Below are 24286 nucleotides of genomic sequence, written 5' to 3' on the forward strand. Positions count from 1 at the left end.
TGCTTACTCTATTTATTGCAGAACCTTGAGACAGCCCTAATTAAGTCCACTCTGGAGCCCGCCCTGTGTGCTGTTTTTCTCTGACTTCAGCAATTGCTAGATCAACATACACGTCCTATTTTTATTACACACATTCCAGCCCACAGCTCACTGCCTGGCCCATTGGCTTATGGCAATGAACAAGCAGACATTCAGGTTATGACATCACTGCTTGACAAAGCCACCTAATCGCATCAATTTTTCCACCAAAATTGGAGAAACTTATCTAAGCAAATTCAACTTACCCAGAGACTGGCTAAACAAATTATCCTACAATGCCCAGATTTCGAGCTCACAGGCACATCTCCTCCTTCAACAGGTGTTAACCCTAGAGGACTAGAACCTAATCAGTTATGGCAAACAGATGTTACACACATCCCTGAATTTGGAAAACTAAGATATGTACATGTATCTGTTGATACTAACACTCATCTAATTAGTGCACACGTTCTTCCTGGAAAATCCACTGGAGATGTCATTAACTTTTGCACTTATGGGACAGCCCACAAAAATTAAAACTGATAATGGTCCAGCTTATGCCAGCTCACAATTTCAACAATTTTGTCACATGTGGAATAGCCAACATTCCACAGGCATCCCATATAACCCCCAAAGACAAGCCATGGTAGAACGTGCCGACTCCACCCTTAAAAATATGCTCAAGAAACAGAAAAGGGGGAGTATGGGTAAATACCCTGCCACGCTATTGGCACAAGCCTTATTTATGCTTAATTTTAAAAATTTAGATGACACATTTCAATCAGCTGTAGAAAAGCACTTTGCTGAAACCTCTCTAGGCATACAACCTTCAGTTTTATGGAAAGATGTCAACGGTAATGTACGGTGTGGTCCAAGTGAATTATTAACGTGGGGAAGAGGGTATGCTTGTGTCCACACACCCCAGGTCCTCTTTGGATTCCAGCATGACACATCAAACCATATCACAGTGTGGCTAGGACCCAACCTGGTACCAGAAATGAAGGAACTAACCCTGCAGGACCCGCAGCCCTGGACAATGTGGCTTCCTCGGATGACACAAGCCCCGGACATTACCTGGGGGATGCTGAAGAGGACAACTCAGGAGGCTGAATGAATCCTGCTCCTGACACAGACACCATTCACTCCAGATAATTTGCTTCTTGCTATGCTTTCTGTTGTACATTGCAAATCACTTAGGGTATTGTTCCTTTTTTATGCTCTCGCTTTGTCTGCAACCTGTACCTGCTAAACTCTACTGGGCTCATATCTTAGATCTGCCTCTCTTTCGCCCTGTCACTTGGGCAGACACTCCCTTTCCAGCCTTTAATAACGTGATTGCTTGGCTAGGAGGGTTAGATTTACACCCAATGGGGTCTCTCAATAATGGCACACATTGGACTAAGGTGCCAGATAACACTACATATCACTCCACTATCCTTCCACTGTGTGTAAGTTATAAAGGTTCTAACCCTTAATGTGTACCTGCCCAAACCCAAATGTGGCTACATCATGGCAAAAGAAATGCCTTAACAGTCTTAGCTGCAGGCAGCCTCAAACTGGGTAATGCAATTAATGCCGCTTTCCCAAACATTCCTTCCTGCGCTCACAATAGCAAAGACTTGGAACCAACCCAAATGTCCAACAATGATAGACTGGATTAAGAAAATGTGGCACATATTCACCATGGAATACTATGCAGCCATAAAAAATGATGAGTTCATGTCCTTTGTAAGGACATGAATGAAATTGGAAATCATCATTCTCAGTAAACTATCACAAGAACAAAAAACCAAACACTGCATATTCTCACTCATAGGTGGGAATTGAACAATGAGAACACATGGACACAGGAAGGGGAACATCACATTCTGGGGACTCTTGTGGGGTGGGGGGAGGGGGAAGGGATAGCATTGGGAAATATACCTAATGCTAGACGATGAGTTAGTGGGTACAGCGCACCAGCATGGCGCATGTATACATATGTAACTAACCTGCACATTGTGCACATGTACCCTAAAACTTAAAGTATAATAATAAAAACAAAACAAAACAAAACAAGCCAGGAAAGTAATGAATTCCACTTTAGCTGGGAGGTCTGTCATGGGGAACAAGCCCATAGCCTCCAACTAGGCAATTATAACATCTTAGACTGGAGCCCACACAGCTGTTTGCAGGGCAGCCTTACTGATGTCCTCATCCATCATGGCATCAATCACAGTTTTGTAACCTCATCACGTTCCCCTATGATTTGGGCTGATGGGGGGATGGGTTATCCCAGACCCCAAGTAAAGTCCTTGCCACCCCATGACACTTTATGGTGCCTGGGACATCTTAGCACCTCCTCTGACACCTGGCATGGGACATATCATAATTCCAGTCACAATTACACTATAGCCTTCACTTGTAATCACACTGATCAGTGCCTAATTTGCACTCCCCATCCATATGTTTTCCTTATGGGAACTGATATTTGCATGACACCCCAAAACTCCGCCTTTGTGACCCAGGTGCAGGGACAGGCTTGGTTTGCCTCATGTATCACTAATGACAATATATCTAATTTAAATATTGCTAGTGTTATGATATTAAGGAGACAATCTGAGGCATTCCTACCAGTCAAGTTGACATGCGATTGGCAAGGTTCCTCTGCCCTTGCCACCTTAGAACGTCCCCTGTCCCAGGTCAGACTCAAAAGATTCGTAGGCACACTTATAGCCTTTATGGTCTCAGCCATAGTCATCCTGGCAACTGCTAGTATGGCTGTTGCATCTATTACTGAATCAGTACAAACAGCTGCTTTTATAGATAATATGGCCAAAAATGTGTCTAATAAACTTCTCTTACAGCAAGGTATAGATCAAAAGATTCTTGCATTACTGCAGTCCCTCGAGGCTGCCTTAGAATATGTGGGGGAGCAACAAGACGCACTGGCATTCCAACAGCAATGAAACTGCGACTGGGGAAATAAACATATCTGTATCATTTCTCTACCATGGAATCAATCAATACATGCTTGGAATGAGGTGAAACAACACCTCTGGGAAACCTTTCATGACAATTTGGCAGCAGACATAAAGCAACTTAAAACTAAAATTTTAGAATCCTTTCACACTATAGGTCCACACACCCAACAAACAGCCATATGGAAGGGTGTGCAAGATTATCTCTACTGGTTCGACGCCTGCTCCTGGGGGTCACTCTGACTGGAAAAGAATGCTGCTAATTATATTCATGATTATCTTATGTTATTTGCTAATTCTAGGATGCAAAGCCAGAATAATAGCAATGACCGCCCAGCCCAACATACTTGTTGCTGCACACATCTGTACGCTTCAGTCAAGAGAACCTGATGCAGAAAACAGAAAAGGGGGACATGTTGTAGTTCAGTCAGGCTGGTGGAAAAATTTTAAGATGAAGTTCTAGGACATAGACACAAATCTTCTTGGAAGGCTGGAAGGTTTTGTAAAAGTCTCAAGATAGGGCTATGGCTGAAAGCAGCCTAATCCTTACCTTGAGTAAATAGCTTAAAGTGGATACAAAGGAAGGTAGTTTATCTAAATAGCTTGTTTACTTCTGTGGTCTTAAGACCAACCTTTGATCAACCGTGGGTGCATAATCGCTCTTTACTTGGGGGTTGGTGATCAGATTAATTACCTACAGGTGTGTTGACTCAAAGCCTTTGTCAATTAAATCTGTGCTAAATAAATGCCCGCAGGGCTGGCTAGTGGAGGCTGTGGCTGCTACTCTTTACAGCACCTTCCTTGGTGTCTGTGATGGGTCTGGACCCTTAGCCGAACTGGCAGGCAGAATATCTGTGTCACTGTACGTTATTCATCTGTTGTTGGGTCAGGGTCTGCAGGACAAACCCCCACAGGTACCAGTGAGAACTTGTCCTAGGAAGGGATTTAGGCTGGAGAGGTGGGTTAGAGAAGAGACTGGAGAAAATGATCCCAGCAAAGGAAGCAATCTTTGTCAAAGCTTCTGATTTGGAAAAGACCATGGAGAGTTTAAAATAAAACCTGAGGTATGGTCATAAACAAAGTGAAAGGATGAAAGGTAACTGGAATATAGGTAATGAACACATTCTTGTATTCATCTTCCTTTATCTGGCTATATCCCCACAATCTCTCTCTACACCTGGACCAACAAAAGACAGTAATCCTCTTGAGTCAGGAATGATTTCATGAACATATACTTTGTAAACACCAAAAGACAAAATCTAATAAGGTCTCAAAGAATATACTTAACTAATGATAATAAATTTTATTAAAAAGATTGTATTCAGTTGGGATCAATGAGGTACCTGTCATGATCCAATCACCCTAGTAATTATGATGTTGTGAAGCACAGGAATGGGAAATGCAAGATAGTATCTTGTGTAAGAAACTGCATGATGTGGTTTTTGGGCATAACTGAGAAACCTGATGCTGGAACCCATATGGAAATGAGTTCTTCACTGCAGTTTGCTGAGGCTCACTCTGCTCTGGGGCTGATTAGGAGATTGAGGTCAGGAGTTTCAGTGGTTGGGTCCTTAATTGTTGGGAGGAAAATAGATTATTTTTTTCTGGTCAATAATTTTCAATATGAGTCACAACATAATAAATATTTTATCCATTTTAACAGGACCCTTTCTTTGTGAATGTTCTCTGGAATATCTGTATAAATGTAAATTCCCTAAATCTCTTGTGCATACACAGAAACCAGAATTACAAACTTCACTCTGAAAATGTCTGATGGGTGTTTATAAACTAAGTCTTTCTAGTCAAGGAAATACACAAATGGGTACCTGTTGTCTGTTCTTTAGATTGTAGGAAATCCGGCTTTATGTTTCATCTATCTATCTATCTATCTATCTATCTATCTATCTATCTATCTAATCACTGTGCTAGAAGGATTCTTTCAAATCCACAATTCCAGATGCAGAATTCTGCTGTTTTGTAGTCTGCATAAGTTAACCAGAATCCTCAGGGCTGTTAATCATATTTAGAAATACTTAACAATCTACTTGAGCATTTGCAGTAAATGTTTTTTAACATTTTTTTTCCAAAAGCAAGGACATAGGTCTCCTCAATCATATAATTTTCTCTATTTTCACTGATTTTTTAACCATTCATTAATAGGTTACTTTCCATAGTTCTACCACTTCTAGAATTCAGTTATGTAATATATAAAAAGCACTCTGTTATAGAGAAGAATGAGAGGACTCTAATTCTGGAGAGTGGCTTCTCTATGACAGTACACTTTGTTCATTCTGGGTACCTCATTATTTTTGAGAAGCCCTGCAGAGCCTGGGCTATGCAAACATACTCATTAAATGACACTGTCAATTCTGAAATTTGTAAAATAAATTGCTGACATTAGTATATCTCAACTTTTAATCTAAAGCCACATATAATCATAAATTGTTCAAGTTTTACATTTCAATAGGGCTGGATATGAATCCTGACTCTAACACTGTCTTTGAGAACTTGAGGAAGACTTTTTTTTTATGTTTGCATGCGTTTATTTTCTTCTATGTGAATTGGGACAGAAAGTAGCATCCTCTTGATGGTTATGAAGAAGGAATGAGATAATGTACATCAGGAACAACATGTAAGACCAAACACCTAGTTAAATGCTCAAACATAGAACATTGTCGTTACATGTTCTATGCTGGGACTTGTAGTTTTTTTCTTTTCTACAAATATATCATGTGCTACACTGACCCTATTAAGGGAAACCCCAGATCAAGGAAATATGGAAAACATCTTATATGATAAGCCTCTCTGTTCACTTCTGTGAAATTAGTACTTTACTCTCATTGACAGGAGGCCCTGTAAAAGCAAACAATAGGAGGACTCAACAGTTCTGCTATCTTGTATCATTGAGGACTTGCCAGAGGAAAATACTTAAGTTGGTGTCTGAAATTTAAGGAAATTCTTGCCAGTGATGAGATGGGAGAAATAGATTCCCAACAATGAAATAGCATGTTTCCAAATATATACTTCGAATATTTATTTCAACTTGGAATACTGAAAATAAATTCAGAAATAATACCAATAAGCAAAGGGGAAAGTTGTGAAAGAAATTGGAATGTGGGTCATAACACACTCTTTGTCTTCATCTCTACTTCTCTGGCCATTTCCCCTCCCATAGGTGGAGCAACACAAGATACTAGCCCTCTTGTGGTCAGCAATCATTGCACAAATAAATATCTTTTAGATAGCAAAGACTATCATGTGGTAGTATCTCACTGTATGCATTCAATAAATACATGGGTGATTTAATTTTATCTAGAGATTGTACACAGTTAGGGATTAGAAGAGAAACTCTTTCAACAGTCTAATGATCCTTGTAATTTATATTTGGGAGATAAGAGGCATGGGACCCAGGATATTGTACCTTGGTGAAGGAACTGCTGGATGGGGTTGTTGGTGGCATCTGAGGAGTCTTGAGATGGCTTTCAGGTAGGGTTGTGCTGGCCTCTGAAGGTTTTGGATGCTGACTCTGTTCCTGGGGTAGTGCCATGCTCCTGGAGTCATGACTTCTCTGGTTTGTATTTTTCTGTATCTGAAAGTATTCATTTTTTTGTTTAATGTTTTTTAATATTAGGGAAAGCATAACATCTTTAAATATGTGAGAATATCATCCTTTATTAAATTCTAATAGATGTCATTACCTTCAAAGATTGCCTCTATCTAATGTATTCCTCCAGGCAACTGCCAATATATTTTTTTGCTAAAATGTAAAATGATCTAACATTCTTAGTAAAATAAAATCTTTATTCACTTATTTTTTAAAATGAAATCCATTTTTGTCTTTATGGCATAAGACAGATGAGAAAAGGGCTGCTTGTTACCTGTCTTGCATGAATTTCTCATACCTTTCCACATATGCCAAAGTTGTACAGAACTCACTATGCTTTTTCTCACTTTTATTGTTTGTATGCAACATTTTCTCTGCCTGAAGTCTTTCCAATGTCTGTCTTTACCTTGTTAAGAGCAGTAGTATCTAGTGCATACTGGTTTGTCACAAGGTACAAGGAAGGCAATGGGCTACAAAATGTATATCCATGATCTCATTTAATTTTCAAACCAATTGTGTGAGGAACATATAAGCTATTTCTCCAATATCATGCAACCAATGAGCAAGATATATACCAAGCCTGTCTTACTGCAAAGAACTTGGTTTTGATAACTAACTTCAATTAGGCCCGTGGCCTCCTAGTTTCTTCAAATATTTTAATATTTAGCACAAGTTTCATGTCTTTTTGAAGAAGATAATTGTCCATCTCTTAATATATTTTAATAATTTTCTCTATTTAAATGTAAGCGCAAGGGCATTATTTGGTTTCTCATGAACTCTGCAGAATTTTAAGTGTAAAACAACAGAAGTATGGCTTCCTAAAACTTAAAGCAAATGATTTTCATCTTTGGAAAACTAATATTTGTTTCTTTATTTCTCACCTGGATGAAACTATGCATTTCTGACATCAGTTTTGACATATTTTCCCTCTTTCTCAGTCGAAAGCAGAAGAGTCGAAGCTTATCTCCTTTTTCACAGGGGATATTGTGGCATTCTCCTTTTCCTACTACAGCCATACTTCCTGTTTTATCCTGAATTTCATAGATTGTCGTCTTCCTATTTACAATTTTCTGCAACAAAAAATTAATATCATGTTTGTGAGAACATAGTAACTACCGTGCATACAGGAAAGTCTCTTGTGACAGATTAAAAACAAGATGCAAGACAGCAACTCCTAGTACTGTATTGACATATAATACATATGCCTTAGTCGAGACCATCTCACAGAGCTCTCCTTCAATATCCTTTTTGTTTAAGTCCTTAATGTTCTAAGTATTTCTATTACAGTTCTAGAGCAATGAGTTATCTTCCCATTTTCAACTTCTTTCACCTCCAAGACTGCTATGCTTCCCAAAGCACCTTGATACAAAGGAACCTGAAGTCCTTGGTAGGCTTATTTGGCCTCTGCCGCTATGCAAAAAGAATGGGCATCTGTTACAACTCATCATTCACTATGTTATGAGGAATCTGTAATAAAAAACAAGCTTCTAGTAACTATCTAATTACTTTTTTGACTTTCTCCATTTACTGAATCTCTTTCAACATCTGCTCCCATCCTGAACTCAGGTCCTTAAGCTCAAACATTCCAATTTCTTGCTCATCAAGGCTATTACTCATCGTTCTGGATGTGTATTTCTAAGAATTTCTTTAAGAGTGTGTACAGAAAGCAATGCTGGTAAAATAAGAGGTCATTCTAGAAAATAAATATAACAGATCATGAGCTGTCAGTCATCTAAGAAATTACTGGACTCAATAGCCAGGTATAGATGGTTTTCTGAGTTGGAATGTCTCAAGCTAACTAGTTTCGTGAATTTTGACAGTAACATATCAGAAAAATTTTTCTGCTCTTTTTTTGCGACATATCTAATATACAAGTACAGATTACCTGATTCTCCAAGTATCACCCAAATTTATATTTCTCAGCCCTTCAATACTTTTGGATGAATGCATTTCATTTGGTCAGAACATTGTCCTACCTGTTTACTGCAATTGACTTCCAGGTATAAACAGTCAATTCATTTCTTGCCCTGATTGTCAAAACTGGAACTCAAGCCTCAAAGAACAATACTGTATTCAAAATGAAAACAATGTGATTTTTGCTACAATTGAGATTATAATCAAAGAAATAAGTTTAGTATTATGTTTGTATGGATCTAGATCCCTCACTATCTTTGATCGTTATGACTCATAATAGATAGTCATAGCTGATGAAGTCTCAAGGTTTCTCAGTGAATGTTTTACTAAAGAACTTCAGGGTGATATTTTGGAAAGAATGAGAACATTAATAGTTCTCCTAATCCTGGTCTTAACCTTGAAGAAGACTTTATCTACTTGTCAGTAGTTTTGAGAGAGTCCTGAGTTTTAATGTTAAGTAAATATGCAAACTTCCATTTAGCACATCAGGGCTTTTAATTTCAAGTGTTATTGTAGAAAATGCCACAAAATAGCTTTGATGCCTTACCATATGTAGCATAAATAATCCATATACAATATATCCTGAAGTTTGTTTGTGAAGAATATTGATCTTCGGAATTTTCTTTGCTCTTCTGATGATGTCCTTTGGAACCTCAAACGTTTGGTCAGGACCAGCTTCAGATACAGAAGAGGCTTCATTCACCTCTAGGAGACTATTACGTTTGGAATAATTTGATATAATGATGATTCTCTTTTTAATGAATTTCCTCTTCAAGTTGATGTTTAAAACCTTCACATGAAAGAACTGTGTCTGCGTAGCCACTGTAGCATGAAACATTCTTCTTTGCTCATTTTCTGAGGATTCATATTTAAATATTTTTGTTGCATTTAGTACCATCGCGATTATTGGGTCTTCTCGGAAAATATTTTTACTGGCAGTTGCCTGACGGTTGGCCAATGGTTTTAGGCTCTGCGCATGATACAAAAGGAATACAAAAAAGAAATTTTTGAGTGAGGAATACAGAATTGCTCTTCAGTGACCTCAAGTCACAACATTGGGCCCCAAAAAGTTATAGATGTGTAGAGCTGGGGCCAGGATACAGGGAAGGAGAGGATATTCTGAAGTAGTCTCATAGCCAGAGGAAGTAATATAGGAGACCACATAGTAAAAGAAGACTTTCTTTAAACAGAATAATCCTTAAAATGTAAGATATAATAGCAACAAAAGACAAGTGGATGCTGAGCCGATCATCATGAATTAACTTAAAATAAATTTAGGATAAAATAATGAGTTGTAGTTTTACTCTTACCAGCTTAAAATGCCAGAGCATAAAAATAGACAAAATACAATTGAATAGCGCTGAAAATGGTAAAGGGTGTCCACCACAAACCACATACATCAACAGTGTTTAGTTATTACCAATGTAGACAGGGCAATTTTTAGCATACAACTCATACTTTTCTTGCCTAAGATAAATGCTGTTAAAGCAGGTGAGAACACCTGTGGGCTAAACCCCTCAGAATGCCCTCATCTCAGTAGGTTCAGGCTACAGGCACTCTACAGAGTGTCATTTCCACCATTGCAGTCTTTCTCAATGTCAGGGCTCTAGGAGGTAGCATGCTGACAGAAAACCAAGGATCAGAGTGGATTGTCTTTAATATCCTTTCTCTATAACATCCAGGTTTCCTTAATTTGCAGCAGAACACATTAATGAAGGGAAAGTTGTTCAATTTCAAGAAAAAGCACTGGAGGAATAGGTAGGTTTGTTTCATTCACAAACCAGCAGCTCCTGGAGTGGTCTGATCTGGAATACCATATACAGTGATCATCTGTGAGTGATTGGACTTTATTTGATCTGACTTTTCATCCATGTGACCCATTCAGCCTAAAACAGAAAAGTCCTTTCCCAACACAAGTTAATCAGTAACCGTAGATTCATCCATGAGAATATTAATAGTAACTGATATGCAACCTCACAAGGAGCCACATGAATACAGGACCTGCATGAAGGGGATCATATAACTGCTCAGAGAGACATAATAGGACATTACATTGTATGATGATATTTTCAGAAAAAATATGTGTATACATAGGAGTAAATATGAGAGGGTATATAGAGAAATGTGGCATGTTATGGATGCTGGAATTTCATGTAAAGTTAATTAAGTTTGATCTGGTTTGTCTGCATTTATTCCTTTTTTTCTGAAATAGTCTTATATTAATACAAAATCAAATGTAAGAAAAAAGGGAATAGAGCAAACTAAGGTTGGTGTTGTGGTTTCATCACTTGTTGCCCATCATAATTGATCCCCTTTATTGTGTATCAGAAATATAGAACATTCTTTTTTATAATAAATCTCATTAGAGTTTCAATTAGTTTTTAGACTATTGTTGATACATGCATATAGTAAGGCTGACCTGTCCAAATTTGAGATGAGTACAGCATTATAAGGATGATCAGAATCATGCAATTATTAATTGTAATTTACTTTCTTTCATTTGTAAGTCTTGGTGTATCGTCTTCTGCCTGCCTACATTTTCCCAAACTCGTGAGCTCTCTTCCCTATTCCATCACTTCTCTTTGTTTTTACAACCTTTTGGCCTCACAATAGGTATCTTTGACTGAGTCAGATGACCTTTATTTGTCATTTGCTTAGCTGTAATGGTTCATATCTTAGAATATGGTTTCCTTTTTTTTTTTTTTTTTTACTTTTTTATTTTGAGACGGAGTCTCGCTCTGTCACCCAGGCTGGAGTGCAGTGGTGCGATCTCAGCTCACTGCAACCTCCACCTCCCTGGTTCAAGCAATTCCCCTGCCTCAGCCTCCTGAGTAGCTGGGATTATAGGCATACGCCACCATACCCAGCTAATTTTTTTGTAGTTTTAGTAGAGATGGTGTTTCACCATGTTGGCCAGACTGGTCTCGAACTCCTGACCTCAGGCAGTCCACCTGCCTCGGCCTCCCAAAGTGCTGGGATTACAGGCGTGAGCCACCGGGTTTTCATTTTTTCATTGAGTAAAGGTATTTATTGGAAGCTTCCCATGAGGCAGACACTGAACTAGGCCCTGGTTTACAGTGGTCCACAGAATTACAAACTAGCCCTAATCTTGGAACTACTTTGAGTAGGTGGGAAAGATAAACACTTATTAACTTCAGTTGTCATAAACAGTAGAAAAGAAAGAAGTTCCTAGGAAACAGAACACCATGAAGATTTAACCTGTTACAGGGGTCTAAGTGAGGATTCCCTGAGGATAAGATCTCAATATTGGGATCCAGAGGGTGGATAGGGTTGGTCAGGTAAGAGTTTAAAGGTGAAAGAAATATGGTGTGTGAAAATCCTAAAGGAAAAAGGAGCATGGTGTATGTCAGAGAAACTTGAACAAATTAGTGAGCAAAGGGAATGGGTGTATAATAGATGGGGGCAGTAGACAGTGAGTCCATTGCTGAAAGTTCCAGATTCTGCAGTTCTCTGTCTCTTCCCCAAACAACACAGGACAGAAAACTTCCTGCAGTCAGAGATAATGTCAAGTTCATCGAGTATGCCTGTGGAAGCAAAAGATTAAAATGCAGTGAATTCTCAGTCTATACATTTGATTTACTGGCTGATGATTGATGTCATTTTTCAGTAGAAGATGAAATCAGATTCCTACATTTTGGGTTGAAGAAAATGAATCAAAAGGGGACCAGGAAGAGTGTACCTCAGTTGAGGAAGTGTTGGGTGGAGCTGATGATGAGGTCTGGGGAGGTGGGGAACGGCCCATGGCTGTGGACGTGCTGGCTCCTGCAGAGCAGGAAGGCCGAGTCTGCTCTTTGGACATCTTACTCCTTTTGGTTCCAGTCTCTTCTTCAGATGGTTTTTTTCTTTTCTACAAGTAGTTTATTTTTCTTGTTAATTACTTTCAGTGTCAAATGAAGCAGAGCACATTTTCATTACAAGGTAATATATTTATTGTATATAAATTGTTTTTCTTGGAAACTTAAGTACATCCCCAGGCCAATTGAAAGAACACGGCATAGATGGTTTCATTTTTAAAAAGGGAGCAGAGAAAGTAACACACATCATTCCTTAATTACTTGTGTTTTGGGACATGCTGACTTGCAGTTAAGAAACTAGGCTTTTGTAAACATAGGCAAACATTTTTTATCTGACTCTCAAGTTAACATCCTTGTCTATTGGGGATGAAAATATTATATTTATTTTATATATATTTACATTATGTTTACTAAAGAGTTTAACTTGTTGCCTTGCAGAAAGATGATCAATTATTATGTAATTTGATAAATCTGAAACTTGATGGGAAACATATGAAGAAATAACTGCCTGCTGGACAGATTGAGTGGAACAGCCACAGCAGAGCTTCCACTGTGAGACTTGAAGCCTGCTCCTCTTCCTGAAGCTTACCTGAGGTCCAAGAGTCTCCTCTGCTCCTTTAGCTGTGAGACGGTTGCTTGGGGTGGATGCAGGTGTAGCAGGATCCACTTCTTTCTGTTTCGTCTTTTTAGATGGGATTATTCCTTTGACTGGAATGGATTCAATTTTATTCGCAAGTAATGCAGAGAAAAGGAAGATGTATAAACCCAGAGCAGATGATCGGGGACACCTGAAGCAGTTTCAATACTATTTGCTCTTAGCTCCTGCTTGAGGGTTCAGGTGTATTTTAGTCTATCTCTATTGTATTAGCCTAGTCTGGCTTCCAGGAGGTCAGCAGGAGAAACAAAGGCACAAACACTGACTCACACTCCTTAGTGTTTTCATCACTCCTCCCTTGTGCAGTGAGAACATCCTTCCTGTCCTCTGAACTCCATGTGCTCAGTCAAACCCTTTCCCAATCCTATTCTATCATTTCCTTTTAAAACGTAAGGTTCTCATGATGCTGACTGCTTAGTCATATTCTCCAGATAATCTATTTAAATTACAGAAACTAGTGAAAGGAGATGTTAAATAGGTTTGTGAGGTGAGATATGGTGAGTTTTGACTTTTTTTCTTTTTTTTTTGAGACGGAGTCTCGCTCTGTCGCCCAGGCTGGAGTGCAGTGGCGCGATCTCGGCTCACTGCCAGCTCCGCCTCTCGGGTTCACGCCATTCTCCTGCCTCAGCCTCCGAGTAGCTGGGACTACAGGTGCCTGCCACCACGCCTGGCTAATTTTTTGTATTTTTTAGTAGAGACGGGGTTTCACCTTGTTAGCCAGGATGGTCTCAATCTCCTGACCTCGTGATCCACCCACCTCAGCCTCCCAAAGTGCTGGGATTACAGACGTGAGCAACAGCGCCAGGCTGACTTTGTTTTAATTATTTTAACTCAATGACATGACAAGAGGGGAGGTCTTCACACTTCCGGGAGCAATGCTTACATATAAGTATTGTTATCTTTTGTATTATAAAGGATGATGGTGTGTTGAATATTCTCAATAGAATGGACACATTAATTGACTAAATGTACATATCTCAGATATAAACAACAATTTTTATAATTTTATTTTGTCATTATGTAATCTTTCGAATGTACTAGAAGTCTCAGTCTCTCTTCAACTCCCTCTCCTTTTTGTTCTTTTACTGCACCTCAACTCCGATATACGTCAATCCACTTTAGTAATGGAATGCCATAAGTTGTCAACTTGTTGGCATCTGAAGTACCAACATTGTCATGGCCAGTGAATCACAAATTGGGAAAAGGATGTATCAGCTACGACCAAGGTGGCATTCTAATCAAGGTTGGGAAGGGTGGGGATCGTTGCAGGGAGTGGGTGTTCCCTCTTCCCAATTACCTTTTAACTTTTCTCTTTTAAGAGTTTCAGCAAGGTCTCCCAGTGTTGGTATTTCTTTGAAGAATTCTATTAGTTTGCCCAAACCGGCATCACCTGGGAACTTTTCCTCCATCAAGTCAGCAATCTGAATTTTGTCATACTCTTCTTTCATTTTTGGATTAAGTTTTAAATCGTTACTCAGTAAGGACTTAACAATTCTAAAATGATAATCATTGATGACCTCTAATCCTTTCAGTAGAACAATTTTCTTGTAGTTATTTGCCATCTCTAAAGATATAAGTGAGCCTGCAAGAGAAAAATGGTATATAGTGTTACACATGTATACAGACAATTTAAAAGAAGATGTATGCCTATGTGAATAAGTGGCCCATAAGAAAGAGTTGTTCATTGTGCCAGTTTTCAAAGGGAATGCTTCCAGTTTTTGTCCATTCAGTATGATATTGGCTGTGGGTTTGTCATAGATAGCTCTTATTATTTTGAGATACGTCCCATCAATACCTAATTTATTGAGAGTTTTTAGCATGAAGGGTTGTTGAATTTTGTCAAAGGCCTTTTCTGCATCTATTGAGATAATAATGTGGTTTTTGTCTTTGGTTCTGTTTATATGCTGGATTACGTTTATTGATTTTTGTATGTTGAACCAGCCTTGCATCCCAGGGATGAAGCCCACTTGATCATGGTGGATAAGCTTTTTGATGTGTTGCTGGATTCGGTTTGCCAGTATTTTATTGAGGATTTTTGCATCAATGTTCATCAAGGATATTGGTTTAAAATTCTCTTTTTTTGTTGTGTCTCTGCCAGGCTTTGGTATCAGGATGATGAAGCTGGAAACCATCATTCTCAGCAAACTATCGCAAGGACAAAAAACCAAACACCGCATGTTCTCACTCATAGGTGGGAATTGAACAATGAGAACACATGGACACAGGAAGGGGAACATCACACACCAGGGACTGTTGTGGGGTAGGGGGAGGGGGGAAGGATAGCATTAGGTGATATACCTAATGCTAAATGACGAGTTAATGGGTGCAGCACACCAACATGGCACATGTATACATATGTAACAAACCTGCACGTTGTGCACATGTACCCTAAAACTTAAAGTATAATAATAATAATAATAATAAAGAAAGAGTTGTCCATGAATATGTGTGATAAAGAAGGACTTAATGACCAAATGTGTTACTGTAGAAATTGAGTGAAGAACTTTTGCTTTAGGAATGTCCAAGTAATTCATCCCATTGAATGAGGATAGTTGAATTGGGTCCAGGTGTTAGAGGGAGGTCTGTGAACAAGGAATTGTCTCAGTGTTTAGAGTATGGGCTGTGGAGTGTCAAAGTGCTTGGTTGCTCTTCCCATCCTTTATTGGGGCTGGAGCCTATCCCCCAAAACCTGCCTGTTGTTTCTTAAATCTTCCCACACCCACAACTATGACTGGAGTGGCCTAGGTGTAAATGGGCTGCAGCCTCTCACCTTATATGAATAACTTTCTGCCGCAGCACTACAGTTTCATGCTGGGGCGCCGACCCTATTCTCCTTAACTCTTCTCTTGTCAGCTCTCATCAGTATCCTCTTCCTTGGTGTTGGGCCCTGCCATATTTGTCCTCTGTGCCCATAAAACTATCACTTTCCTGAACATCTACATTTTCTCTATTGCAGGAACACAGGATTTATTGGCTGGAATATTTCAATAGTTGCTTGATTTTTCTTTTAGGCTTGATTTGTCTAATTCATTTTCATTTCACAGATCCACATTTCTCTCTATAAGCCACATTTTTATCCCACTGAAATCTTTCAATATTTGCCCATTTTCTTTTCAATACATTCCTTGCTTCTTGTATTGTTTCAGAAGACTTTGAATAATCTGCATTCTTTTTTTTTTTTTTTAACCTCTGGCACTTGTGTGTTCCTTATATCTTACGTTTCAGAAGTATGAAACATTTTCATGCTTCATGACTTTGCTAATTCTCTTTTCATTGCCTGGAAAGCCATTCCCACATTCCTCTCTCTGACTGCCTCTCCTACAACATTTTAGACTCAACTGAGAGTTTGTCTTCTAGAAATTTTCAGAGTGCCCTTATGGACAGAGTGTTACTCCTCTGGACCTCTTTAGCACCAGTGCACTTTAGCACATGATGACACTCAAAGCATGCTATGGATTCCTATTTCCTTTTTAAATTAACATAGCACTTTGGGAGGCTGAGGGAGGCAGTTCACCTGAGGTCAAGAGTTCAAGACCAGCCTGGCCAACATGGTGAAACCCCGTCTCTACTAAAAATACAAAAGTTAGCCAGGCATGGTGGTGGGTGCCTGTAATCCATAATCCAAGCTACTCAGGAGGCTGAGGCAACAGAATTGCTTGAACCCGGGAGGTGCAGTCTGCAGTGAGCAGATATCATGCCACTGCACGCCAGCCTGAGTGACAAGAGCAAAACTCCACCTCGATAAAAATAAATACAAAAACAAATATTTTAATTATAGAAAACATGTATTTGTGTACCTCTTGTGTAATTTAGATATTTAAATTCCTGGGGCGGTTAATTGCTTTCTTCTTGAGAGAACATGAGTGTCCTCAGATTGATAAGCATAGAATGAAGGAAAAAATATATACAAAGACATATAGTGAAACTGAAGAACATAAAAAACAAATAAATACTCCATAAGCCTCCAAGAATGAAGGCTTTAGATCACCTGCAAAGATCCAAAAATTAGATTGAAACTGATTCTCAACAACAAATCTACTTGAAAGAGGAGAATGGAATCATTTTTATATAATGCTGGCCCAAAGTCCCATATAAATTGCTAAACAAAAAGTTTAGAAATGGGAAGTTTTGATTTGTTTTGTGAGTATGACAACACAATTTATTTGCAAAATGAAACCAGATGTGAGCTTACAGGAGGCTATGTATGATTTTTATTTATTCCACTTAAACACAAATATTCATATGTTTTGATGCTGAAATATTAGCGCTTTTGCTTTTGTAGTAATGACACTGATAACACTGGGGATTCTAGAAAAATGTGCATTAAGTAATCTTTATAAACCTCCAACTTCTGATTTTCAAAACATACCGAGCCCCCCAGGTACAAAAGAAATGCTCTCATCTTGTCTTGAAGGAAAAAATAATTTTAAAACTAGAATTTCAATCTAAACAAAATGATATTTAAACATAAGATCCTCAAAAACTATTCTCTGAACCTCAAGGCATCAGTAGTTTTTCCAGACAAAGATGCACACAGAAACATTTTTGGAGGTACTTTTCAATAGAAAATTAAAAAAAAATTTTAAAAAGCTGCAGGCCAAAAGACAAGTAAGAATGAAAAACGAACTTGATTATGTGTGCCTATGACTTAAAAAGAAAGCCCTGATCAAAGAAAAGAGAAACAGAAAGTATACCAACATGGTGGAGGGAGGGAAGAAAAAGAATATGAGTTTACTAATGTAATTGTCTTAAAGGGTGAGATGGAAATATAAGTTTTAAAAACAGACAAGTAGGAGAATATAGAAGTGTTATAAATTGAAGTGAAGATAGCAGAAGCAGGCCAAAATATGTTAATTATTAGCCTATACATAAAGAGGTTAACTAGTTAAATGACAACTTTTATCAAATTTGATTTAAAATTTCTATATGTATGTTGTCAGTAAAAGATCACTGAAAGATGAAAAAAAATTTAAATTATCATGCAAGGAGAAACTAGAAGAAAGCCAGCTTATCTATGTTAGAATCATTTTTAAAAGATCTTAAGACAAAGAGTATTATCAGATACCACATGGTAAAAGGTTGAATTCCTGGGAAGATACAATAATTTAAATTATAGATTTATCTAATAATAATAAATGTATATTATTTTTCATTATTGTATAGTCCTTCATGATAATATAATGTTATATAATATATTTATCTTCATATACACACATATGTACATGGTGCCACAAATATATATATTTATATGTGTATGTTTATGTTTGGAAACATGTATGCATGATCACATACACACATAATATACATTATACAACTATGCATGTGAGCATATCTATATATTATATATATGAATTTGAGAGGAGTACAAGAAATTACAGTCTTATAATAGGAGGTTCTATATCTTCCAATACTAAATGAACAAGGTAAAAAAACATTTTTACAAATTTGAGCAACAAAATTGATAGCAATATTTATCTAACATATATAAATCCTGAAATCAACATTTAAAATCTCATATTCTAGTCAAGTACACTGAGATATTGCACCAGGCTATACAGAAAGTCTTCTAAAAATTCTGAACTTTGACAATATAAATCTATTTCAAATTGACTTCCATGCCTCTCCCCTGTACCTTGCCACTAGAAAAATAAAACATCATTAACTTTCAGGAGGGCAGGAAGTAATCTTAAAATGAATAAAAACTGCCTTTCACATCTTGTATAGAATGATGCTAATGTAAAAGTTAAACATACTTATGAAAATATTGACACATTTGAATTATTTGAATTATTTGAATAATTGTGTTTGCAAAACGGATACATTTTCTACTATGTGTTTGCATTTGTAGAATAATATTATTTACAAAACGTTCTCACATATGTTTGTGTGTGAGAACATGTTTTGTAAAATTGAGATACCATAAAATACAGCTGTATGTCTAGATGTGTTTTTTACTTAATATTATTTCCTGATACTTTGTGCACATCATTATTTTGTCTTATTTTATCTTCTACTTTCATTTTAGGTTCAGGGGGTACATGTGCAGGCTTGTTAAATGAGTAAACTGTGTGTCGCTGAGGCTTGTTGTCTGGTGATCCCATCACCAAGGTAGCGAGCATAGTACCAGATAGATAGCCTTCCAACCCACATAGTGCTCCCACCTTTCCCTCTCAAGCAGTCCCCAGCGTCTACTGTTCCCATCTTGTGCCCATATGGATTCAGTGTTTAACTTCCACTTATAAGTGAGAACATGCAGTATTTGGTATTCCTGTGTTAGTTCACTTAGGATAATGGTCTCTAGCTGTATCCATGTTATGCATATACAGCGTGGAATACTATGCAGCCATAAAAAAGAATGAAATCATTATCTTGTCTTTTGCCCAGACCCCAATGGCCACCAAGGTTTCTAACTTCAGAGAATATATACTCAGAGAATTTGTTTTAAAATCTGCAATGGTCAAAATGCATATTCCTTCATTTGTGCCCCAGTTGTAGAATAAAGGATATCTACTATCTTTGAAGTAAGTAAAGAATTGGAAGTATTAACTGCAGTTTTCACTTTTCTGAATATAGTTGATACCAGCCCTACTGCCCTCACCCCACTGCCCTGAAGAACCAATATTGATTTTTCCCTTGTGATTTTGTGGCTTTCAAGGAAGCATCTAGATCTTTTCTATAAAAAAATACCCACAGTACTCACCTTACTGGGAATTTCTTCAACAGTAGTCCAGATCTTGAGACCTTCAGAAATGTAGGAAATGAGGATTGTTTTGAATAGGGAAATCAGTCAGTAAAGCTCTCAGAAACTGAAATACAGGATGTTATAATCTCCTGAAATGCTAAGAAAATGAAGTATTTTCAAAGACAACAAGGGAAAATGGCCCTTCTTAGAGTCACTTGACCAGTGCTGGCTTCCTCATACTCTGCTTTGCCCTGGGGAGAGAGGAGTTGTGAAACAACGTGCAGACTCCTCCCACCCGTATTGTTTGCTTTCCATCCTGTTAGAGAAAATGAACAGTTTCTTTCCTGTAGGTATCTTAATCAAAGTAAAATTTATATCAAAGTTATATTTAAAATTTTTTTTCTTACAAATGTTGATATCTGAATGGAGTTCCAATCTTAGAACTTTCTTAGCCAGCAGGCTTACATGTGGGACATTAGGGACCTCTATTCCGATGAATGATTGTCAAATATGAGAGAAGCAAGGTGGTTTCTTCTCCCTCCTTTCCTGTGCGGTTGCAGGGGGAGATCTTGGTAGGAGCATCTATTGCTGCCAGTACTTTACTGCATCTCCTGCATGGGAGAATGTCTGCTATGAAATAGCAATTGGTTTAAATACTACCTGAAGCATTCACCCAGTTATTAATAGTTGACAAACCTAGGGCTTTCCAGATCAGAAAGTTATTATGAATATATAAATCCTTTCTCAAATATATATAAAGGAGTTTAACACTAGCTGTCCTCTTGACTATGACTAGGTTACTTTACCTCAATGATTACATTCATGATTACTCAGGTTTCCTTCATTATTCATGGAAAAACACAAGTGGATAGTGGGCTCACAACATGACAGCATCGAAGCCTTGAACATCATGGAAAATGCACTGAACTTCTGGTAGAGCGAGAGTCCTGTTAAACCCTTTGCTCAGCAGTGTTTTTTCTGTTAAGGGCAGTGGGTGTCCTTCAGAGTACTATAACCCCAAGATGTCAAATAAACGACACCAACTGGCAGATGATGTTGTGTTAACCCAGCAGCAGATCTGCAAGCAGGATGTGGCCATGAGTGGAAAATGGGGCCCGAAATACAGCTGTAGGGGAGAAAACAAGTTTTTTTAAAATTTCCCTTTTTAGGTTATTAGTTGACACTCTCCTGAAAACAAACGTCAAATTAACAAAAGAAAAACAAGCAGTTTATTAATGTGTGCTCTACTCATCACAAGGGATAGGCCTCAGTTCAAAAGTATTTCTTTCTCCAGGCTGTGGCTTAGAAACCTTGCTTAAATAGTATTTCAATAAAGAGCCATACATTCTATACAGTGAAAAGCAAAGGAGAAAGCAGTTCCAGTCATTTAAAAGGTGGGAAAATGTGGGAAGGTAGTAAAATCTGTTCCCAGATTCCTCAGGTTCCTGGTGGCGCCTTCTCCGGGCTGAAAAGCAGGTGCTTTCTCCAGTAAATACGGATTTATGTCCTGCCATCAGGCAAATAGTGCCTGAGGCAGTATGTTCCCCTCCATTTTCTGTCTTTAACTTAACAGTCCTAAGTATTTTGAGAAGTATTTTTGGTTTCCTTCACAAATAATACAAATGATCTGAGGCCATCTATGGAACAGAAGAAAGCTGATCGCCTTAGTACAAACTGGGGTCATGGAAAGGATAGTTGATGTCTGGATTTGGAGCCATATGATAACTTTATCAAAGCAAAAGTAAGTTAAGAAAAAGCAAGGAGGATCTGGAAGGATGGCCATAAAAATACCTTCGAGTGTTCATGGTTTTCTTTTATAGGTTTACGTTGCTGTTAATGTAGAGACACTAAGTTGGTCTTAAGATAGTAGGTAGATAGTAGGTAGATAGTAGGTAGAGAGTGATATTAGGAAGGTCAGGTTACCCCAATTCAAAGGTCAGAGAGTAGAGGAAACTTGGTAGAAATTACCATGTTTCAGGACATTTTTGTTTCCCCTTTTTGGTAATCATTGCATGTAGAGTAATGCCTTTGGTTAGGACTCCAGCATACAACATACAAATTACTGTCACCAATGAAGACAATTCAGAACATTGCTCCATAATCCATACTGTGCAGATAAAATTGTAATAGATGAAGCAAAGAAATGCTTTAAAAATGTGCATTTGTACTGATTCTGAAGCAGTGGGCAATAATTTGCAATTTGTGCCATCACACAGAAAGCTCACTAATAGAACATACAAGAGCTCCTGATAAGGGGGAAAAAGTCTGGATGAACCTTCATGACTTTTTATCATCTGAAGTACTAATTCCCATGCTCATTCAAAGTCCTCAGGAAAAGTTCCCACCAGATTAATGTTCTAACCAAGATGTTAGTAAATTACTGCCTGTGGGACAATACTAACACACCATCCACTTCTGTAAGTAAAATTTTATTGAAACACAACTGTGATTATTCACTTATGCATTGTCAATATCTACTTCATGGTGCAATGAAGAGTTGACTAGCAACAGAGTCCATCCGGCTGCAGAATGTAAAGATTTTGCTGTATGGCTTACTATAGAAAACGTTTGTCAATCTGTACCCAGTCATCAGTCTAGGAGACGGCAGAAAGCCTCTAAGGAGAAAAGCAAAAGTAAGTAGAAGAGCAATGTTAAATCACGTTTAGCCTAAAGCTGCCTTCTTACATATTCTAAGTTCAGCCTAAAGGTTTCTCATACAGCGTGAATGATGGCCTAAATGGAAGTGTAAACAGACTGTAGTATACTCGTGTCAATCACCAAGTTTTGGCCAATCAAATGTGGCCAACTTGTTCAAACCGCGTTCAAATAAGGCAAACTCCGAGCTATAACCAATCCAGCTCTTTATCTCATGTCCATTTTCTGTATCTCACTTTTCTTTTTCTCTTCATAAATCTTCCACTATGTGGCTGTGCTGGAGTCTCTGAGCCTACTCTGGCTTGGGAGGCTGCCTGAATAATAAATCGTTCATTGCTCAGTTAAACTCTTTTAAACTTAATTCAGCTGAAGCTTTTCTCTTACACAATCACACCAAGAAACCACATTTGGGACTTTTAAAGTCCATTGTAAACCCATGGATAAAACCTTGTAATAATTTTTGTGATCTCAGAGAGGAAAATGGAAATGGAGAGTGTTAAAACCTTTCTCTAATTATCCCTAAGAGTCAGAACAAAACCCATTTGTTGAGAGCCTCAGTTAGCAAGATTGCTTTATGCATTCATGGCCATCAGCCACCTCAATCAGGTGCCTTCTCCTTTTGTCTCTCAAGTAAATAGCTTTCTCTTTCTCAAGGAAGAGGGAAAGATGATTGAGTTTTAAATGTTGAACCAATCTTATATCCCTGAGATAAAACACTTTTAATGATGCATTATAATTTATCATATTGATAAGTATATTGGTAAGTATAATTTTTCAATATTTTAAAAGTGTTTTTGCATTTATTTTCATGTGAGAATTGGTTTTTGTTTAGTTTCTGTGTAATATCTTTAATTTTGGTGTGACAGCAAACTGGCATTTCTAAAACAGATTGTATAAACGTGGTAAACTTTTATCCTCAAATGTCTGATAGAATTCATAAAGTGTCTATTCCCAAAACTTTCACTACGGAAAGATTTTTGTTACAACTTCTCTTTCTCTAATAGATATAAAAATATTTAGTTGTTTTATTTCCTTACAAGACAGTTTTGGTAAGTTGTGTTTCATAGGATTTTTTTTCTAATACATTTTTGTTTTACAGGAATTATGTGAGTAAGTAAACTTATTTGCATAATATTTTTCATAATTTTTTATTACCATTTTAACATCTGTAGTGTCATCCCTTTCCATTCCTGATACTGGCCATTTATATTATCCTCCCTTATTTTTCTTGATTATTCTTGGTAGACTCTCTGAGGAGGATGCTCAGGGAAGTTCAAAGGCAAGAGGAGAGACAAAAAGGACAGTAAAAGATTCTGAAGCCTTTGGCACTGACATTTAGGACAAAAAGTAAATAACGTTTTAACAACTAGCCAGACTAACAAAAAATCTCATACTAAAGGTCTGTTTATTTCAGTTCCTATTACCTGATCATATATGTCTTCCTTTTGACAAAAAAAAAAAAAAAAGAAAGAAAAAGCAAGTTATGCTAAAGACAAGGAAAAACAGAGTCTCAAGAGTCAAAAGAACCATTAGAAGCAGACTCAGATATGATCCTCATGTGGAAATTTGCTGACAGGGAATCTAAAATTACTATGATTAATGTGTTAAGTGCTCTAATGGAAAAAGTAGACTGCATACAAGAACAGATGGGTAACATAAGCAGATAGAAGAAAACACTAAGAGATAAATCAAACAAAAATGTATGAAGTGAAACAATGGTAACAGAAATTGAAAATAATCAATAGACCAGACATAATCTAGAAAAGAATGTTACCTTGAAGATAGATCAATAGAAATTTCCAAAACTAAATGCAAAGGAAAAAAATATTAAGCCCTCCAGCCCACAGAATATCTAATAACTGTGGTGGGATATCTTAAGATGTAGCAAATACATAATTGAAAAGCCAGAAAGAAAGAAAGAAGGAAGCATAAAAAGTACTGACATGGTCTCTTTGTCTGGTGTGACACCTGAGGTTCTTGGTC

The 24286-nt window shown here is 37.6% G+C and overlaps 1 protein-coding gene across 4 annotated transcripts in view; it reads right to left on the bottom strand.

Moving 5' to 3' along the window:
- PYHIN1 (pyrin and HIN domain family member 1) overlaps window positions 1–19891 on the bottom strand; it is a 45537-nt gene extending 25646 nt beyond the window's left edge. Inside the window, exons 1-7 of one of the 4 annotated variants that reach the window (XM_057302372.2) lie at window positions 19667–19891; window positions 14264–14548; window positions 12901–13019; window positions 12197–12364; window positions 9044–9466; window positions 7464–7652; window positions 6400–6567 (exon numbers count right to left, since the gene is read on the bottom strand). In XM_057302372.2, coding sequence (XP_057158355.2) covers window positions 6400–6567; window positions 7464–7652; window positions 9044–9466; window positions 12197–12364; window positions 12901–13019; window positions 14264–14528 — 1332 coding nt within the window. In that variant the 5' untranslated portion in view covers window positions 14529–14548; window positions 19667–19891. Of the gene's footprint in view, window positions 1–6399; window positions 6568–7463; window positions 7653–9043; window positions 9467–11854; window positions 12042–12196; window positions 12365–12900; window positions 13047–14263; window positions 14549–19666 lie in introns of those variants that run through there. The other 3 variants (XM_003820982.5, XM_008974466.4, XM_055112857.2) reach the window with 3 other exon arrangements.
- Between the last annotated feature and the right edge of the window lie 4395 nt (window positions 19892–24286).

Source organism: Pan paniscus, chromosome 1 (genome assembly GCF_029289425.2).
Source record: "Pan paniscus chromosome 1, NHGRI_mPanPan1-v2.0_pri, whole genome shotgun sequence".
Lineage (NCBI taxonomy): Eukaryota > Metazoa > Chordata > Mammalia > Primates > Hominidae > Pan > Pan paniscus.